This window comes from Taeniopygia guttata, chromosome 18 (genome assembly GCF_048771995.1).
Source record: "Taeniopygia guttata chromosome 18, bTaeGut7.mat, whole genome shotgun sequence".
NCBI classification, from domain to species: domain Eukaryota; kingdom Metazoa; phylum Chordata; class Aves; order Passeriformes; family Estrildidae; genus Taeniopygia; species Taeniopygia guttata.
In genome coordinates, this window is record NC_133043.1 from 6189043 (window position 1) to 6208567 (window position 19525).

General features: G+C 48.3%; 1 protein-coding gene across 3 annotated transcripts in view; it reads left to right on the forward strand.

The window, feature by feature from the left end:
- GAS7 (growth arrest specific 7) overlaps positions 1–19525 on the forward strand; it is a 72909-nt gene that overhangs the window by 33777 nt on the left and 19607 nt on the right. For all 3 annotated transcript variants that reach the window (XM_030287553.4, XM_030287554.4, XM_030287555.4), the window contains exons 3-7: positions 2101–2172; positions 3700–3785; positions 7097–7150; positions 15246–15335; positions 16159–16274. In XM_030287553.4, coding sequence (XP_030143413.2) covers positions 2101–2172; positions 3700–3785; positions 7097–7150; positions 15246–15335; positions 16159–16274 — 418 coding nt within the window. The remainder of the gene's footprint in view (positions 1–2100; positions 2173–3699; positions 3786–7096; positions 7151–15245; positions 15336–16158; positions 16275–19525) is intronic.

Here is a 19525-nt window from a genome sequence, read left to right on the forward strand (position 1 = left end):
GATTTTCACAGAATCACAGAACATTCTGAGGTGGAAGGGGCCCACAAGGATGATCAAGTCCAGCTCTTGAAAATGGCCCATCCAGGGATCAAACCCACAACCTTCATTTATAAGCACCATGCTCTGGCTAACTGAGCCATGTCACTTTAACCAATTCATTACGTTTCACATATATTTGGTAGGTTTTTAGGTGCATTCCTCTGCAGGGTGTCAGAAATCTGGAGACAGATATGCTCGTGTGAAACCCCCAAGCCAAATATGAAGGTAGCTTGCTTTACTGCTAACATCAAAGTCAGCGCTGGCAAAAAAAATTACTTCACTGACTGCACTGGGGCTCAGCATCAGTGGGCATCACAGTCCCTTCCCACAGATCTCAACTCACATTATTATTACTAACTAATCAACTATTAAAAAAAAAATCTTCAAGGCACGTGGGTACTGTATTGTTTACCTTTGCTTTACAGTAAATGTAAATTAGAATTTGTCTTTATTTAACCATGCACTTGTGGATTGTAAGCAAAGAGAAGCTGACTCATAAAAGACAACTATTTGCATTTGATTTTGCTTCTCTTTAGTGAAGACACTTCCTCAGTGCTTCTTTATTGACCTAGCATAGAATTTATTTACTTACTACCCAGTTCACAAAAACAGGCTACAATTTAAATATTCCCCCGTGACCCAGCAAAGCTTCTAGTTCAGGCTTTGCATTTGTAATGGCAGAAAAAGCTCAAAGTATTTTTCTTTGCAGGCAGAAGCATGCTTTGGCTTGGGGAGGGGGTAAGAGGATGGGGAGGGGCAGGGTATGTATCTCAGGAACATTACAGGTGTGGCACCTGCTTCCATTTGGGATCTGTAATCCTGAGTTCTTTCTGAAATAAGGAATCTAACACAACCCTTGAGGACATCTCTGTGCATATATATACACATAGACATCTATATGCATATAGATACATGCATGAATATACACATGTGCATGAATCTATATCTAAAAATAGGCTTTTTATGGTTCTTGAAGCATGTTAACATTCTGCTTGATGCCCAAATAAGCACTGACCCGGGACAGGAGGCTTTTTGTGCCCTGAGGCAGGTGCTCACTGCCAAGCTAAACTGTTAATGCACAAGGGCTCTCCTCCAGCACTGCTTTACCATGGGCATGCAGAATGCTGACACAGGTGCAGGATTTCAGGCTTTGGCAGAATTAGATGGTTGCTTGTTGGGATTTGGGAAACAGCAGTTTCAAGTGAAGCAGCCAAAGTAGCCCTCAGACTTTATTACAGCGACTTGCTAATTTTCTTATTGATACCGTCTGGCAATCAGTGTTGTGTAGTTGATTTGGAACTAACCTGTTCCTTGGGATTTCCAGCTGGACTTCTGTGGAAGTTGCTGCTCTCATCCCCCTGTCTTCTGTTCACAACTTCTAAAAAGTTTTGCATTTAAATCTTGTGTCTTCAGCATGTGGTCAAAAACAATTTTTCAATTTGCTGAGAAAATGAGTAGAATGGTTAAAGTACAGAGGTAACTGAGGGACAAAAGCAGCAGCAGTCTTTGGAGTGTCACAACTGGTTTGACAAACATTTGCATATTCCAGCTGCTAAGTGGACCTGAGTGGAAAAAAGAGAATTTTCCAGGGAAGTAATTTTTAGGCAGAAAAAAGGTGCTAAGGCTTGTGTAAATGTGACTGAATCCACATCTGTGAGTCACTCAAAGCTGCCTTTCTTGGAGAGAGCAGGGGCAGAGGCACTCTGTCCCCTGCTGAGGACCACGGCTGGCACGTGGCAGTGCCCACGCTGGGCTGGACTTCAGTGCACCTGGGAAGGCAGTCAGTGCAGGCCAGGTGAGTGTTCCCAGGCAGTGACCTGGAAGAACCAGTGATGCAGCTTCCAGTCTGCTCTGTCTCCACCCATCCCAGCTGGCAGCTGAGGCAGGAAGAGATGAGGGGAGAGAGGAGGTGCAGGGAGGTGCAGGCATCTTTCTCACCGGGTGAGAACTTGGTTCAGAGGACAGTGAGGGTCAGAGCCACTGGTTTATGTGTAATAGTCACACCTGTGGTATGTGTGCAAAAGCCTCCATCACCCTGACACTGGTGTTTCCCTTCAACAGAAACGACGTGGGAGCGGCCGAGCAGCGTGCCTGGCACTCCCAAGAGCCCTGTGTCACAGAAGAGTTCTGCAGGTACTGTTTGATGCTGTGCCTGGGTGAATCTGCTTCTCTGTCATTCAGCAAAGCAAAGGGAAGTGCTGTGATATAGGGGGAGAGAGACTTGGTGGACATACAGAATCGTGGAATGGTTCAGGTTGGAGGGGACCTTAAAGATCATTTTGTTCCACTTGTCATGGGCAGGGACACCCTCCACTCTCCCAGGTTATGGAACATGCTCCAAACCCTGTCCAGCCTGGTCTTGGACACCTCCAGGAATCCAGGGGCAGCCACAGCTTCTTTGGGCACGCTGTGACAGGGCCTCCCCACCCTCACAGATTTTCTTTTGATCTCTGGTCTCAGTTTATCCTCCCATAGCTTAAAGCCATTGCCCCTTGTCCTGTCACTCCAACTCTTGCCTAATGTCCCTTTCTCTCTCTCTTGTGTCCATGTCAGACTCTAATGTTTCCCCAGACCCTTCTCTTCTCCAGGCTACATGGTCATGAGAGTGTAGCAGAGCAAACATGGTGGGGCTTTCCCTCCTGGCACATCCTCTGCACTATTGTTTCCTGGCCACTCCATCCTCTGTGGGTGTCTGAAGTGTCCACTCCGGAGCTGGGGTGGCTCCTTCTGGGTGCACAGAGGCAAAGAAGGGCCCAACAAGCACTTCCTCAGTTCTGCTTTGTGACAGGGCAGGGAAATCAGAGCTGCAGACACACGTGGGCTGGCTGATGCTCTTCCACGCAGGACGTATGCACAGCAAAGAGTTTTAGGATGTGATGGCTACAGGGGTGACAATATAGAGCATCTCTGTCTTGACTTGAGGTTGCAGGGAAGCAAGTAACAGTCAGATGTATAACTGTACTGAAAAGCTCTTGGGTATTGCAGAGTGACAAAGTAATGCAAAAATTACTCTAGAAAAAAAAGTGTTAAATGTGAAGGCCATTGCTGCCAGCTGACTATAAATAAAGAAGGTTAGGGGATGTTTTCCTTAGAAATTTTTGAACTGATGTCCCTCTTTATTGGCAGAACTGGGTGGGTAGTCTGTGTGAAGATTGTGCATTTTATTGTGGCCAAAGGATTTATAATGTAGTTGAGTATCTTGTTTCAACACTACCTTGAGCATTGTTCCTTGCTCAGTATATGAAAAAAAAAAAAAAGGCCAATTATAGTTCCATGCAGGAACCATAAACATCTTGCAAGGCTTGCCTTCTTGACATGAAAACTCAACTCCCTTGGACCAGTGCTTTTAATTCCAGGTGCCCAGCAAGCCGCTCTGTCACTCTCCTCCTCAGGTGAATGGGGGTGAAAAGTACAACAAAAGGGCTGGGATAAGGGCAGGGAGACATCACTCATTATGGTCATGGGCAAAACAGACTCCACTTAGGAAAATGTTTAATCTGTTACCCATCAAATCACAGTAGGGTAATGAGAAATACAACTGAGCCTTAAATCACTGTGATATATACATGCCTATTAAGTTATGGGATTAGCTTTTAAATTAGTGCAGTTTTGCATTGGCTATCAGCAGCAAGCCTGCTAACTCTCCGTCTGCTCTTACAGTGAATGGCTACTACATCTCTGGGTCCCCAGTCCACCAGCTCGACACAGGTCACATGAGCCTCCGAAAACCCAGTGGGGACCCCCAGGTAAGTTTTGGGAAAAAGCCAAACAGCAGGATCCAAGAAGAAATGGGTTTCTACTTAAGTAGTCTAGGAATCCACCCAGAGCAAGAAGTCAAGAGGTCATCTTATTTTAGAAACTCAGATCAGACAGATTTGTTGCATGTAGCATAGTTAGTCTTTGTGTCCAGCTGGTAAAACAGTAAAAAAAAGCCAAGATCCTTTGGATTTTTTGTCCTATCACTCCTTTCTGAAAAATCCACAAGGCCACTTCAGTCACTATTAACAACCCTATGAATTTTCCTGTCACTCCAGCCTGAACCCTGGGCTTGTGTCCAGCACAGTCCTCTCTTTGCACTTGCACATCCGCCCATGTCTGTATCTCATTGTATTTTCCTGCAGCTCCAGCTTTCCCTCCCAAAGACAGTATTCACAAAGAATTCATCCAAAGCTTTTTTCTCAATGACTTCATCCACTCTGGCCTGTCCTTTCACGGCCCCTCCTCAGTGCCTCACCCAGCACATCACCCCGAGTTAACCTACAGGATGCTGACCTGTGAACAGTTGGCCTGCCCTGCTTTCGTCCAAATTTCCAATAAATATCTCTGCACTTTTGCCTGCAACACATCATATCCCTGGGAAATTCTTCTCCACAGGTCTGCAGATGCAGCACAGGGCCCTCTTCAGCTCCTCCCATGAAACTCTTTGCTCCCTGCCAAAACATCACCATATGACCGCATGACTGCCACAGCTGGTGCATCACACTCCAGTTGTGCTTCCCCACCCTCTGGTGTTTCCCTCGGTGGTCCCAGACCTGAGTTTTCTGTTTCCTTTCTGTATGAAAGTGGTGAGTCCTTTTGCAGTGCTGAACATCCCTGGGGAAATGTGTGTTTGATTGGTGTGCTGCTGCCCTGGCCTGCCTGGTGCTCTCAGTGTCCCTGCCATTCTCTGTTTCTTGGTCTAAGTTTTGTGTTGTCTGACAACAATCCCATTTTGCTTTCACCTTCTCTCTCTTAAGTATTTCCCTTCAGCCTTTCACCTAGGTCAGTATTCCTGGTTTAGATTCATGGCATTTCTCATTATACAGTCCAGCTCTTTGGATTCTCTGCTTCTTCCACATCAAACATCTTGTACTAACTGCCTGTGCTGCTGTTTCTCTGAGCAATTCGCCCAGGCTGGAGACCATGAACACCTAAACTAGGTCAAAAGCATTTTAGAATTTTATGTAGCGCATTACCAGACATCCCTGTCCACACATCTTCTGTGACTCCCTCAGAGAACCCAAATAAACTTGTAGGCTGTGACTTCTTTAAAAAAGTCCCTTTTGAATCTTTGTGCCCCCCCCCCAAAAAAAAAAAAACATCTCAAGGCATCTGACTCCCATGTTTTTGTAGTTGGCTTGGAACACAGATTAACTAACTTTTGCAGAACTTCCTTTGTAGCCTTTTGCCACCTTCTGTTTTTACAGTGCTGAGTCTTACTCAAATTCAGAGACACCTTTTTACTGAAATTCACATCTGAGGTACATGAGGAGCCATAGAGTCCCAGAATGGTTTCAGCTAGAAAAGACTCTAAAGCCCATCCAGTGCCACCCCTGCCACGTGCAGGGGACACCTTTCACTATCCCAGGTTGCTCCAAGCCCTGTCCAGCCTGGCCTTGGACACTTCCAGAGATCCAGGGGCAGCCACAGCTTCTCTGGGCACCCTGTGCCAGGGCCTCACCAATCTCACAGGGAACAATTTCTTCCTACTATCCCATCTAACCCTGCCCTCTGGCAGTGGGAAGCCATTCCCCCTTTTTCTATCACTCCAGGCCTTTGTCCAAAATCTGTCTCTGGCTTTTTGTAGGCTGACTTCAGGTACTGAAAGTTTCCACTGAGGTCTTTCTGGAGACCTCTCTTCTCCAGGCTCTCTCAGCCTTTCAGTGCCTTGCAGTGCTTTGCTCAGCTGAATCAACCATCAGCCTGTCAGAAATCCCTTTCATGACTTTTCTCATTCCCTTCATCGCCTTCATGGTACTTTCTTTCCACTTCTCCTTTATTACAGGTTTTTCCAAACTGAACTCCTGGCTTCATCCCTGCTTTGAACCTGCTTTGAATTAGTTCTGAATCCCTAACTGGCTGCTGGTGGCATTAATTCTCAGAACAGCTTGTGTCTACGCCCGCTTGGGAAGCTGCTTTTCCTGGGGGCTGTGGCAGCTTTTGCAGAAGAGTCCTTACTAAGGAAAGCATCTGACCATAAACCTGTGGTTGCAAGAAGCTGTTCTGCATAAACTCCAAGTCTTTTTGGCCTGTCTCTCTCTCTTCCTGCATGTCTTGGGCCATTTGAAGCTGCTCTGCTTTGACTGTTTCCTTGTCTGTTGCTGGCACGGGCTGGCTCCCACCGTGGAGCAGCTCCTAGGCTTTGGCCAGGATGCTTTCTTGGACCTGGGCAGCAGCCACCATGCAAACAAATGCTGGCAAGATCCCTCCAGCAAGCTCAGCCACATTTCTTGGAAACAGGTCAGGGGGTGGGGGGAAAAGCCACAACTGAGAACAACACGGAGCTATGCTGTGCTGGGCACTCGGCCAGACCTTGTTTATGGCTTCCTAGAGAGCAGCTAAATGCTGCCCGTTCAAGTTGTCACAACTGCCACCAAGGGGACAGCAGAACAGCCATGGAACTGCACGTGTGTGGTGCTGGCACCTTGCTGCTGCTGGGTTTCGAGTCCCAGGACGAGCACCGGGTGCCCGAGCAGTGGGATTTGGGGTGGGATTCCCAAATGATGCCAGGAGCGATTCACGTGCTGCAGAGCAGTCACAGCATCTGAGCCCCACCAGGGACCCTGCGATAGGGACAGAGGGCACTGGCCCCTGGGGGGACTCTGGGGCACATTTGTGTCCCTGTCCCCAGGGGGATACGATGCCACCATTCCACAGAAAAGTAGGAACTGCCTGATGGCAGGACACTGCCACCATCGCTGTCCCCAGCAGTGGATGTCACCGTCCCCGTTCTCGTAGCCAGCAGAGCAAAGTGCCACCGCACGGGACACCCAGGCTCCTGTCCCGGTCCTCGGGGGGGTGTGACGCCACCATCCTACGGCGTGGCAGGGGACTCTTCCCACCCTGCCAGCGTGCCACCGTCCCACGGCGCAGCCAGCCCCGGCGCCGCGCTCGGTGCGGCGGAGGCGAGAGAGGCGGAGCAGCGAGCCGGGGCGTCCCGCAGCTCCCCCTCCCTCCATGCCTGCCTCCCGAGCCGAGCCGAGCCGAGCCGTGCCATGGGACCCGCCTCTCCCCGCCCCGCGCAGCCATGCTGGGCTCCGAGAGCGGCCGCGATGATGCGCTCCGCTTCCCCCCGCAGAGCCCGGGATCGCCGGCGGCGCCGCGGCGGCAGAGCAAGGAGAGCAGCCTGACGGTGAGAGCGGGGCACCGGGGCTGGGCACCGCGGGGATACCGGGGATGGGCACCGCGGGGATACCGGGGCTGGGCACCGCGGGGGTTCGGGGCACCGGGGCTGGGCACCGCGGGGATTCCGTGATGGGCACCGGGGCTGGGGAGCTGCGGGATTCTGTGATGGGCACCGGACTGGGGACCGCGGGGATTCCGGGCACCGGGGCTGGGCACCGCGGGGATACCGGGGCTGGGGAGCTGCGGGATTCTGTGATGGGCACCGGACTGGGGACCGCGGGGGTTCTGTGCTGAGCACAGGGCACCGGGGCTGGGGACCGCGGGGGTTCCGGGTTTTCGGGGCTGGGGAACCGTGGGGATTCCGTGATGGGCACCGGGACTCGGGAACTGCGGGATTCCGTGATGGGCACCGGGGCTGGGGAGCTGCGGGGATACCGGGTCTGGGGAACCGTGGGGATTCCGTGATGGGCACCGGGGCTGGGGAACCGCGGGGATTCCGGTCATCGGGGCTGGGGAATCGTGGGGATTCCGTGCTGGGCACCGGGCAATGGAGGTGGGGAACCGTGGGGATTCCGTGCTGGGTACTGGGGTTGGGGAACCGCAGGGATTCCGTGCTGGGCACCGGGCAATGGAGCTGGGGAACCGCGGGGATTCCGTGCTGGGCACCGGGCAATGGAGCTGGGGAACCGCGGGGATTCCGTGCTGGGCACCCCGTGCCGGAGCATCCTGTCCCCGCGGCGTTTTGGTGTTCGAACACCGCTGAACCGCGGAGGGTTTGGGGTCTCTCAGTTTTCCGTGGAATAATGGTGGTTCCAGAAGGAGCAGGAGGGAATGCGGTGCCTTAAGAGGTGAACCAGGTGTCCTGAAAAAACTTCCCCGTCTGATCATCCCCCCTCCACAACAGCGTCGGTACTGGGAGAAGTACTGAAGAGTTAGAGGAAGACAGACAGAGCAGGATCTCTTTTTTTCTCAATCTGTATTGGAGGTGACAAGAAGGTTACTTGTGGCAGAGTGTCCAAGTGAAGATTTCTGGTGGAAAGTATAGGCAGATGTTTTATATTTCAGTGTGAAGTTAATCTTACATTTACTTTTAGTCTTTATCATTAAGTATAACTGTCTCAATGATGAGACTTTTTACACGAACATGTAGTGACAGGACAGGGAGCAATGGTTTAAAATTGAAAGAAAGATTTAGATTAGCTAGTAGGAAGAAATTGTTCCCTGTGAGGATGGGGAGGCCTTGGTACAGACTGTCCAGAGAAGCTGTGGCTGCCCCTGGATCCCTGGAAGTGTCCAAGGCCAGGCTGAGCAGGGCTTGGAGTAATTTGAGATAGTAGAAGATGTCCCTGCCCATGGCAGGGGGATGGAACAAGATGGGCTTTAATGTTCCTTCCAAGCTAAGCCATCCTATGATTCTGTGTTATGAATGGAAATGTTCTCAGTTGTATGATGTATGTCAGTTTACAGACATTATAATATAACTTTTGTGTGCTTGGTGACCTCATCTGGAACACAATTAGCACTTATGGGCTCTTCAGTGCAGGACAGGTGATTAAAACCAGAAAGGAAATCATAATAGATGAATGAAAGTGGCTAGTGATATAAAGTTTTATTTAAATGGAAATCAGAAGAAATGAACAGATAAATTAATTTTCAGCAATAAAGGAGAGGCAATTCTTGCAGCTGCAAGTATTGGCAGAGTATCAAGTCCCTGAAACAAAAGGAATAATTTAATATTATACATCCTTGTTATTGTTACTATGAGGAGGAAATCGTTGTCTGCATTGTCACATACAGCCTGCAGATTTATTCTTTAGAGGGCTGGACTGCTGGTGGCTGAGACCAGGGTTCAAAAGAAGTACACAGAAGTGCCTCTGACTGAGATGTGAGTCAGCCACTGCCATTCAGGTACAGTGTTCTAGGGCAGGAGGGAGAAATCTTCAATGGTTTTTGAGAAAAAACACTTCAATCAGTGATTTTAGTTATAAAAATTGGTTGTTACCAATGTTAGTACTGGTAACTGGTTTATTGAGAGTGTGGTGTTCTTTGAAGCCAGTATAAATCTGTATGTTCAGACATTTTTGCAGATGTCTGGGAGAATCAGCTGTTCCAGGGCTGTGTGGCTGGGACAGGAGACATGTCCCAGCCCTTAATGCAGCCCCTGCCTGCTCAGATTGGGGGATTGAGGTAAATCATGGGCTGAACACCATGTCCAGAGGGAGCAGACATGGTCACACAGGGTGGGGCCCCTGGGCTGAGCACAAGAGTGCAGGAGTGCTTGTTTCCCTGCAATCCCTGCTGCTGACAGGGCTGAGGGCCCAGGCTGTTCTCTGAGGGTGCTTTTCCATATTTGCTGGCCCATGTGCCATCAGGTAACATCTGCAAAGCAAACTGTGTGTTATGTCAGGGTCACTGGCTGTGCGTTTCTCCAGCAGAAGCTCAAAGCTTTCAAGTAGGATGAATCAGATAGACAAAAATAAGCTAATTTTAACAGCTGTTTCCTCCAAGCCATTGCCTACATCAAGCCAGCATTGTGAAAAATAAATCTCATAAGGAGTGTAAACTGTAAAACAGTGTGTTTTCACTGTCTCCTAGGAGGATCTGTGTGCTCAGTGCCACTCAAACTGACGTGGAGATGTTCTGGCTAGCAGAGCTGCAGGGCATGTGCTTAGCTTGCTGTCAGATGCTTTCCTTGGTCTGTAGCTGTGCTCAGGCAGAACCTCTTATTGCAGGGGGAGTTCTGTGATTTACTTCAAGGCTTTTGGTGCAGGAAACCTCCCTTCAAACCAAAATCCTGTGGCACACAAGCTGCAGATATCAGGTGATGTCCAGCCAAGCTGTTGCTGCGTCATCGCCTTCAGCAGAGGAGTGGGAGCATCTTCCTCAGGATGCATCTGCCTCCTCTGCATCCAAGTGGCATTTAGTAGCACAGCTTCTGGAAACCCTGAAGGAAGGTGGAGCTGGAGTATTTCCCATCTGTGTGCAACCAACAAGAATAATCTGGTGTTTTCTCTTTGGCCAGTGAATGTTACTCTCATGGTCTTCCATCTTCTTTGGAAGAAAAACTCCAGCTGGGTATATCAGAGGCTGTTATGAAACTGCAGGTGTGTGATCTTTGCTGGTTTTACCATTAATTTCAGGGTGAACTTGCTGTTTTAAGGCTGGATAGATTGCTGGCTGATTCCTGAAGCCTCTGGCCATGAGTTTTCTGTGGATGCTGGAGATATTTACATAGGTGAGGGAGTGTTAAATGGAGAATGTACAGGGGGATATCACCTGAGGAACAGAGCTGTGTCTTACTTGGAAGAACAGGAAAGCTGCCTGATTATGAGGCATTTCTGAGTGTGGGTTTCTTTCTTAAAAATTCTCTTGTTAGGATAGTGCAGGAAGACACTGGTGGTTGGATTGCATGTGCTGGACACGTCAGTGAACATGTGCTGCAGATGGGAAGATGGGCAGCCTGTGCACAGGAACTTGGGATTTCCTGCTGCTGGGCTCTGTGTCTGATAAGTGTGACACACACAGGGTTGTGATGAGCACAGCGTGAGGCTGCATGTTCAGCACAGTTCCCCCCTCTGCCTGGGGCTGACTGGGGTAGATGCTGCCAGAAAAGCCCTGGTTGGGCAGAGGCCTGAATAGTCTTTGAACCTTTCTGCAGATAGACCAAGTAAAGAGGGCTGCTCCACACTTTTGGCAGAATATTTCCTTTGGAATTGGAAGGAACCAATGGATTTGTTAACAGTGAGGACTTGAATTGTGTGTTCTTCCCTTCTGTGGTACCATAGCTGCAGCATCACCCGACCAGAGCTAAAACCCAGGGCAAACTCATGGTGTTGGAGCTGCCCAGACATAGCCTGGGCATTTCTGGGCTCCCCTGTCTGGGGAGATTTCAGGCTGCCCAAGCTCTTTGGAGATCTTTTCCAGCCTTTGCATTTGGCTTTTTTTACCCAAATAGTTCCATTTGCCATATGAACTCAGTGTTGGATGTTGTGCTTTCTGGGTCTCAGCTGAAGTTGTAAAGATACTGAAGTCAGGCAGTCTGGCATATCTCTTCTGTGTTTAAGATGCTGAGAATGTGTAGAAATCAAAAAAAATAATGTGCATTTTAAAGTTGAAGAGATAAGCAAAAATGTTGCCCTGCTTTAGTCACTTGAGTGTGGCACAGTAAGTTCTCCTGCTCTCTGCTCATTTATTTATGTTGTGCCTGATGTAATAAACATGTAGTTGATTATCTAAGCTTTGATCAAATTATTCTTGTTTTATTCGTGTTGCTTGGCAATGTTTCATTTACTGGTGAGTTACTTCAAAGCCTGTAGACACTCTGAAATCCAGGAGATTAATGTGCATGTCCAACCCAACAAAGTTTGTTTTTCCTCTGCAAATCCTGTGCATTCATCTGGCTCCTTGGGTCTGTTCCTCTCCTGTCACCCTTTTGTGTCTCAGACATAATTAAGAGTCACCTACAATGTAAACAGCTCGTTTTGTCATTATTGCCAATGTACTCGTGGGAAATAGGAGCTGGAATATTCAGCTGTTAAAAGTATAATTGCATTTGCTCATGATCAGTACACAGGCAAAAGTATTTTAATCCATTGAGTCTGGCACACTGCTTGTCAAGAGAAATGCATCAATTTGTGCTGCTTCTCTGATCCCCTCTGTATGTGTCCTCCACCAAGCTTTGTTTGTCACCATGTTTTTCCTTCTCTGACTCCCAACCCTCTGTCCTCTTTCATCCAGTGGCTCCCAGACAGGTTTCCTGGTGCCACTCGTGGCCAGTGGCAGCTGGAAAGACAAGCTGTTGTCCTCTGGCAGGTTTGCTCAGCTCCTCCTTGGGGTTTTGCCTTGCTGGTGCCTTGTTATTAATTCTGCTTTGTTTCAAACTGACAATAGCCATTATTTTGACAAAGAGGCTGCATAAGAACTTAATATCATGGTGAGGCTGATTATCACCTCAGCTGTCCCAGTGGAGCTTGTGGGAATGCAATGCAGATCATCACACCTTGTTTTCTCTTCCTGTTCTGTGATTCCATCATTATCTGAGAGGTGTGTTTTAATTAGTTTTGTTTCTTCCTGGCAATTACAGCTCTAATAGTCACCTTCTGCAAGCTTTTGTTAGGCCTTGCTGGCAAGTCAGCATTATTAAAATATTCACACTGCCACAGGTGTGGATTTGGAGCTTGCATGGAGCCGAGACAGCTCTCAGGGATGTGAGCAAAGTGTGACCTCTCTAAATTAGTGAGGGCAGTGCTCCTTTGCATGGAGGCAGTGTCATTGTCCAGGGGACTGATGGAGCTTCTCAGAGCTGCCAGACATGGGGACATCATCACGAGGTGCTTTGGCTGTCCTTAGCATCCCTCAGCTCACCAGTGGGACCAAGCTGCTGAAGCAGAGTGGGTTTTTTGGTTTTTTTGGGGTTTTTTTTTTCAGCTCTCTTTGTTTTTAGAAGGAAGAAAAGGAGCATTTCAGAGGGAGGATTAGGAGGATGGAATGCCACAGCGTCATGCCACTGCTGCTCAGTGCCAGCCTGGTGTTCCCCTCCTGCTGGGAAATCCTGAGAGGTTTTAGAAATGCTAGGAAATACCAATCCAAGAGCTCTTGTTTAAGTATAAGAAATCTGTGGTAATGAAAGGAAACAAAGATCACAGGATTACCTCTGTAGTACAGAATTTTTAGTAGTATTTCTAGAGTTTAGAAAATTTTCATGACCCCTGGTGGGACTTAGTGTAAAAAGATGTAAGTTCTGTTAAATTCCATTTACCATAATACTTTGTTTTTGTTTTTAAGATTGTAAAAGCTTCTTCAGTTTTGATTTTTTCAATTCTGGCACCAGTTCCCTTTTAAAAGTGAGACCCAAGTGGCCTCATGACTTTTTCCAGAAATTCAGCATCATTTCCAGACAATTCAGTCTTTAGATAAGTAAAAAATGTTTCAATTTATTCCTGAAACTTTGAGAAACACTTGAATTAACCCTGCTTTGATCACCTGCTGATGTGCACATTCAGTGTTCCACTTCCTGCTGCATTCCTGGAGTTCTGTCCACTGCAGTGAGACTCTGTCACCAGTCCAGCCTTGGCATTTCCAGTGACTCTGTGGTTATTGCTTCAGGACATTGAGACTCACTGTCACATCTCTAATCAGCAGCTTCCAACTGACACAGATTTAGTTTTTGTGGAGCAGGCACTGCCTTTAGCAGGGAATGGGAATTTCCCATGCTCTTTCTCTTTGCAGTTTTTTAAGCTGCAGGATACAATTCCTGTGCCCCCCACTGCAGCTCACCTCCCTGTCCTGGTGTGCAGTGCCACGATGCAGTGATCCAACTCAAGATATTCTATGTTTCTGTGATTCTGTGATGCCCAGACCTCTGTTAGAGGCTGCAGAACGCAGCTGGGAGGTGCAGTTGGTTAGACATGGCCATCCTGCTCTGAAGTGGGCTGATGTTCTGGAGCTCCTGCTGCATGGCTCTTGTGATGGGGAACACAAGGGAGCAGGGAGGGTGTTTGCAGTGCTGTCTGTGCTTGGGGCCCTGTGGCCAGGGGAGGCTGGCACTGGTTGGAGGTGCCAGCTCTGTTGGAGGTGCTGCCTTTGCCTGGACATTCTGCCTCTGGCTGGAGGCTGGCACTGTCTGGAGATGCTGCCTCTGACTGGAGATGCTGCCTCTGGTTGGAGGTGCTGGCTCTGACGGGACATTCTTGCTCTAGCTGGAGAGGCTGGCTCCTGGTTGGAGGTGCAGGGTCACCAAAGCATAGCCACTGCCTGCAAAGCCAGATCTCTGCCCTGCAGGTCAGCTTGGAGCCTGGTGGGAGCTGGGAAGCGAGATATGTGGTTTAGGATCTGGTTGAGGTGACAGCCAAAGACAGCACATATCCTCAGCCTGCTTTGGGGTGGGCTTGGCAAGCTCTGGGCAGGGTGATTTATGTGGAACAAGCTCTTGCACTGTTACAGGACAGCTGCTGAACCCCCAGCCTGGGCAGAGGCAGCAGAACCAGTGTGGGTTTGTAGCAGCAGCTTGTGTCAGCTAAAGGTTTTGCCTGCTCTGCTCTGGCATGGTGGGTTTGTGCTGTGCCAGCAGCCACATCCTTTCTGATGCTCCCTGGATAGCCCAAAGGCAGATTCACTGCGTGCCTTTGGGTCTGCCCATGCAGCTGTGCCAGCCCTGCCCACAGATTTGTGTGTGGGTTTCCTGTGAGAGTTAACTGATCCAAAACAAACCCCCACCCCCATACAGTTACATCTGTGACATCCCATCCCCAGTGTCTCTTGATCCCTTGATTAAGTGCTCTTTGTGTTCCCATGACCCTGATTGGGGCTGATTTTAGGGTAACTGCCCAGCAGGGATTTGGGGTGAGCCTTACAAATGGCAGTGAGCTCTGACTCTTGCTGGTGCTTCCCTGAAAGGCTCAGCTGTGTGCAGGGCTGCTCTGCAGTAGCTGTGGTGCTCATTGCCTTCTCTGTGCTGTTACCAGGCTGCAGTGTTCCACTGGGATAACTTAATGAGCACTTGGGCTTTTGGATGCTGTTGTTTAATGACCGTGTGATGAGCCCTGTCTGACAGATCGCTGTGAACACTGAAGGTTCACTGACTCCAGAGAGCCCCTGCTCCTTTCTGCAGAGCATCACTTCCATCTGAAAAGGTCCTAGAGATAGATTGAAGGGCTGTGCACTGAAAAAATAATTCATTTTTTTGTCATCCTGTAGGAGACTGGCATAGCCACGGGTGTTTTGCACCGACAGTGCCTGCGGTGCTCTCTGGTGCTCACTGTGTGCTCAGGGTGTTTCACATCAGGTTTCTCACCACAGTTTTCAGGGATTTGGGAGAACTCCCCGCCTGGTGCTTTCCAAATCCAGTAGGTTTTCCTCTACATGTGAAATGGGTAGTTTATTTCCCTCTGAGCCAACACTCCTGCCTGCAGAGAATAGCATTCTGGGAATACTTAGCTGCTGTTTCTATGCAACAGCCAGTTTTTCTTCCCTGGCATGCATTCACTGCAGATTTTCTGATGGATATAACTTTTTATTTACGTATTTCTCATTAACAGCTAAGTTTCATTACTGTCTAACTCTCCTTTTTTTTTTTTTTTTTTTGTTTTGTTTTTTTTTAACAGATCAACTGTGTGACTTTCCCCCACCCTGACGTAATGCCAGAGCAGCAGTTGCTGAAACCTTCAGAGTGGAGCTACTGTGATTATTTCTGGGTAAGTGGGCAGCCAGCCACATGCCACATGCAGCTCCAGAGCTTCCAAGAAAGTGGAATAAACAGCTTGATTTGTGGTACAAGGTAAAGGGGAATTTGGGCTGAGATACAATGTGTTCAGGGAGTACCACAGAGACTGGGGATGCCAGTGAGGATCTCCTGGAAACATCTGACCAGTCTGAGATGTGGCTGATCATCAGAGAAAAAAAGGCAAGGGCAGTTCTTAGGAGATGGATTTGCTCAGGAAATAGGGAGGATGCAGGACAAGCCATGTATCTCAAAATACCACAGGCATAAGGGCAGTGCAGGAGGAAGGGAATAGAATCCCAGAATCCCAGACTGCTTTGGGTTGGAAAAGACCTTGAATGCCACTCTGTCCCAACCCTTGTCATGTGCAGGGACGCCTTCCACTGTCCCAGCTTGCTCCCAGCTGTTGGAAAGGATGGATAACCCTACACCCAGCCCCATCCAACCTGGCCTTGGGCACTGCCAGGGACCCAGGGATCAGCTACAGCTTCTCTGGGCACCTGTACCAGCCCCTTCCCACCCTCCCAGGGAACAATTTCTAATTCCCAATATCCCATCCAACCCTTTGGCCCCCACAGCATCCTGTGCTGGCTAAGGATAATTGTAAAGCTTCCCTTTTTAAATTAAAATAACCCAAAAAATGAGTAGGAGTAGCAGGAGAGTGTTGGGCTATTTCTTTGAGAGGGTCTGGGGTGCTAGAGCCACCAGCTGCTCTCAGGGGAGGGTTCCTCAGGCACCACATCTCTGTGGGTTTGGCCTCCAAAATGTGTTGTTGAACTTCCTTTTATTTCTTTCAGGCAGATAAGAAGGACTCACAAGGGAACAACACAGTGTCGGGATTTGAAATTCTTCTTCAAAAGCAGCTTAAAGGGAAACAAATGCAGAAAGAAATGGCAGAGTTTGTTCGAGAAAGGTAACTAGCACTTGGTTATCAAATTCAATATTTATTGCAATTGTTCATTCCCAGTTTAGGTATTCCTTAAATGTATTAAAGCTTGAACTGCATAAAAGATATGTTACAAGTTCTTAATGAACATTTCATATTTCTTTAGTGTTCATCTACACTTTCCAGGCTTCTCCAGCTCTCACTTGTCTCTCGTGCTCTGAGTTGGATTGCACAAAGGCTGTTTAGAGGGAACCAAGAAGGTTTTAAGCTGCAGATTCAAGAAAAAAGCATAAACAGGAGAGAAGCAGAGTGGAGGTGATACTTAGAAGGGAAATATTTTGTCTGAAAAGTACAGAAGCAATTTGTCCACATGGAACATAGGCACAGTCTCCTAGAGGAAGATTTAAAAAGACATCGCTTTGGGCTTGAGCTTGAACCACAGGATGGTTTGGGATGGCAGGGACATAAAAGATCATCTCATTCCAGCCCCTTGCCATCTTTATGTCTAGGGACACCTCCCACTGTCCCAGGGTGTTCCCAGCCTCAATGTCCAACCTGACCTTGGGCACTGCCAGGGATCCAGGGGCACCACAGCTGCTCTGGGCACCTGTGCCAGGGCCTGCCCACCCTCACAGGGACAATTCCTAATTCCAATATCCCATCTAACCCTGCCCTCTGTCAGTGGGAGCCATTCCCTGGGTCCTGTCCCTCCATCCCTTGTCCCCAGTCCCTCTCCAGCTCTCCTGGAGCCCCTTCAGGCCCTGGCAGGAGCTCTGAGCTCTCCCCAGAGCCTTTTCTTCTCAGGGTGCAGTTCACCTGAACTTGCAGATAATTGCTTTATTTATAGTTTGTTTTGTTTATCCCTCTTGCCTTTTTTTCATGCTGGGGATGTGGCAGCAGTGGGAAAATGCAAAGTGTCACAGGCAATAATGGTGAGCAGAGGTTTCTGTAGCCTTTGAGATCAGATAGTCCAAGAGGCAGTTACAGTGTGACCAGAGGTAGAAGAAAGAACCACCTGCAACATGAAAAATACAATTGAGAAATAGGAATGCTAAGGGAGAGGATGGGAAGGCAAACTGAATTATGATAGCAAGGGAAAAGAGGGGGAAGCTGCCTCAAAGGAAGTAATATATAATGAAATTTGACAGAAATAAAAGCAGGATGCATTCAAGAGGAAAGGAAAGTTGGTGTGAAATTAGAGAGAGCAAGGAGAGCAGCTCTGACACTGTGGGGAGGCGTGCCTGTCCTCAGCAGAGGAAGAAGAAGGCATGCTGGAGAGGAAAGAAAAGATCCACTGTGTGCTGGAAACAAAAAAAGATTAGGAATTGAGTGTGAAGAGGGTCTGGATGAGAGTTACAGACAGATTATTACATTTTTCATCTGTTTGTAACAAAGGATCAGGATTGTTCTGTGTGGAAAAGGAGGAGGGTGGTGTTGAACATTAGAGAGATTGCTCATGGAAACAGAGCTCAGGCCATCAGGGGAACCTCTGTTCCCACTAAGAGGGCTGAAATACTGATAAGGTTTTCATTATGACCATCAGGTGCCTTGGGGAACACAAGACCACATTTAACTGGGAATTTTCATGTCCAGAAAATTCTCTGTGTAAGATCAGCCTGCTGAAGGTGAGACTCAGGCAGCTATTAAAACCAGCCCTTCAATAGGAAGCTGGTATAAAACATGACAACCAGATTTCTTCATCAAATATCCATCAAGAGGGAAGCTAACTGAAATTTGGTTTATCAAGTTGATGCTTTTCCAGGAGCTTCTTGTATATATGACCTCAGACTGAGCAAATACGTGTTCATTCAGTTCTTGTTGACAGAGGTGGGGTTATGAAAGTCAAATAGTCACAGACTTTGACTTTTAGGAAGACAGGCCTCAAGAAAGGGAGTAAAGTAATTAATCAATATACTGAGCTGAAAAATCCAGGGTGTCGGTGTGAAAGAAGGTATTACTTTAAATCAAAAGTGAAAATAAAGTCCAGAATTTGCATTCAGGAAAGCTCCAAAACAGCCAAAACCATCTGCACAGTGCCCTGAGAAGCACCAGGTATAAGAAGTAGTGTTTCCATTAGCAAAGTGTTTCCATTATTCACTTCTTAATTAAGCAGTGCTATGTTTAGAAAATGTAAGTTAAATAGCAGATTATTTAGCTTCTGCCATGTTCAGCAGATCCATACATGCACCTTTCACTGTTTGTCTGCAGCAATTTGTGGAAGACTTCTGCAGTCTCTGCACTACAGGAGAAGTAATTATGTCTGATAATTTCATTGTTCCCTCCTCATCTGGAGGAGCAGTGTAAAAAGACTCAGAGTCTTCCCTCAGTGGCAGTTGTGGAGCTGTCTGTCAGATATCCTCTACCACCTTTTCTCCCTGTTCCCCCTGTTGTCTTCATCTATTTAGTTTCTTCTTGCATGGCAGTCACATCAGATCATCTTTGCCTCCCTTTGCAGCTCTCTAGTTTTTCTTCAACCACCATAATATGTCAGGACTGAAATTATTTCAGTGTGGGCACACAAAGTACTTAAAAAAAAAAAAAAGTGAAAGCTCTGGGTAAGGTCTGTAGGACTGTGTCACACCAAGCTGGCTATCACCTTGGACCTCAGGCAGCTGCATCCCAATCAGCTGGATGGAGCATCCCAGTCAATGGCTTGGCTGTGGAGCTGTCAGCTGTGGCACCTAGACCTGCTCCTCCCCTGAGCTCCTCTGAGCATAACAGCAGCGTGGCACTTCCCCTCCCACACCATCCACCAGGATATTTTCAGCAGCCCAGAGCATCAGATCCCTCTCAGCTATCTCAGGGGACCCCTTTCAGCTCAGATGTACCCCACAAAAGTGCATTTGCTAAACTATATCCTGCAAATGGGACTGCCAGGAATACGCCACCCGAGAAACACTTCAGAGCAGGTTTTGCCCCTGATCGTGCATAGTTGGCACAGAATCAGGAGTTTTTCTACCTGGGGGCTACACTGCAGTGTCACAGATGTTCTGTCAGGTGAGCTGGGTTGAAAACCAGTGAGCAGACAGCTGTTTGCTGTTCCTGGGAGCATGTGCACCTTGCAGTTGTTTTGCTGCTGGCAGAAGATGGTTTCAGGCAGGATGCCCATCACCTCTGCACCAGCAGCTGCTCATTCCTCCCTGCTGGGCTGTCAGCACAGACCTTGTCCCTCACTCCACAGCTCCTCCTGCTCCCTGCAGTCATTCCCACAGCAGCTGTGTGCCAACACCTTTCCTCCTCTGCTCCCCTGCCCCTGGCAAGCTCAGCTCCTGTTCCTG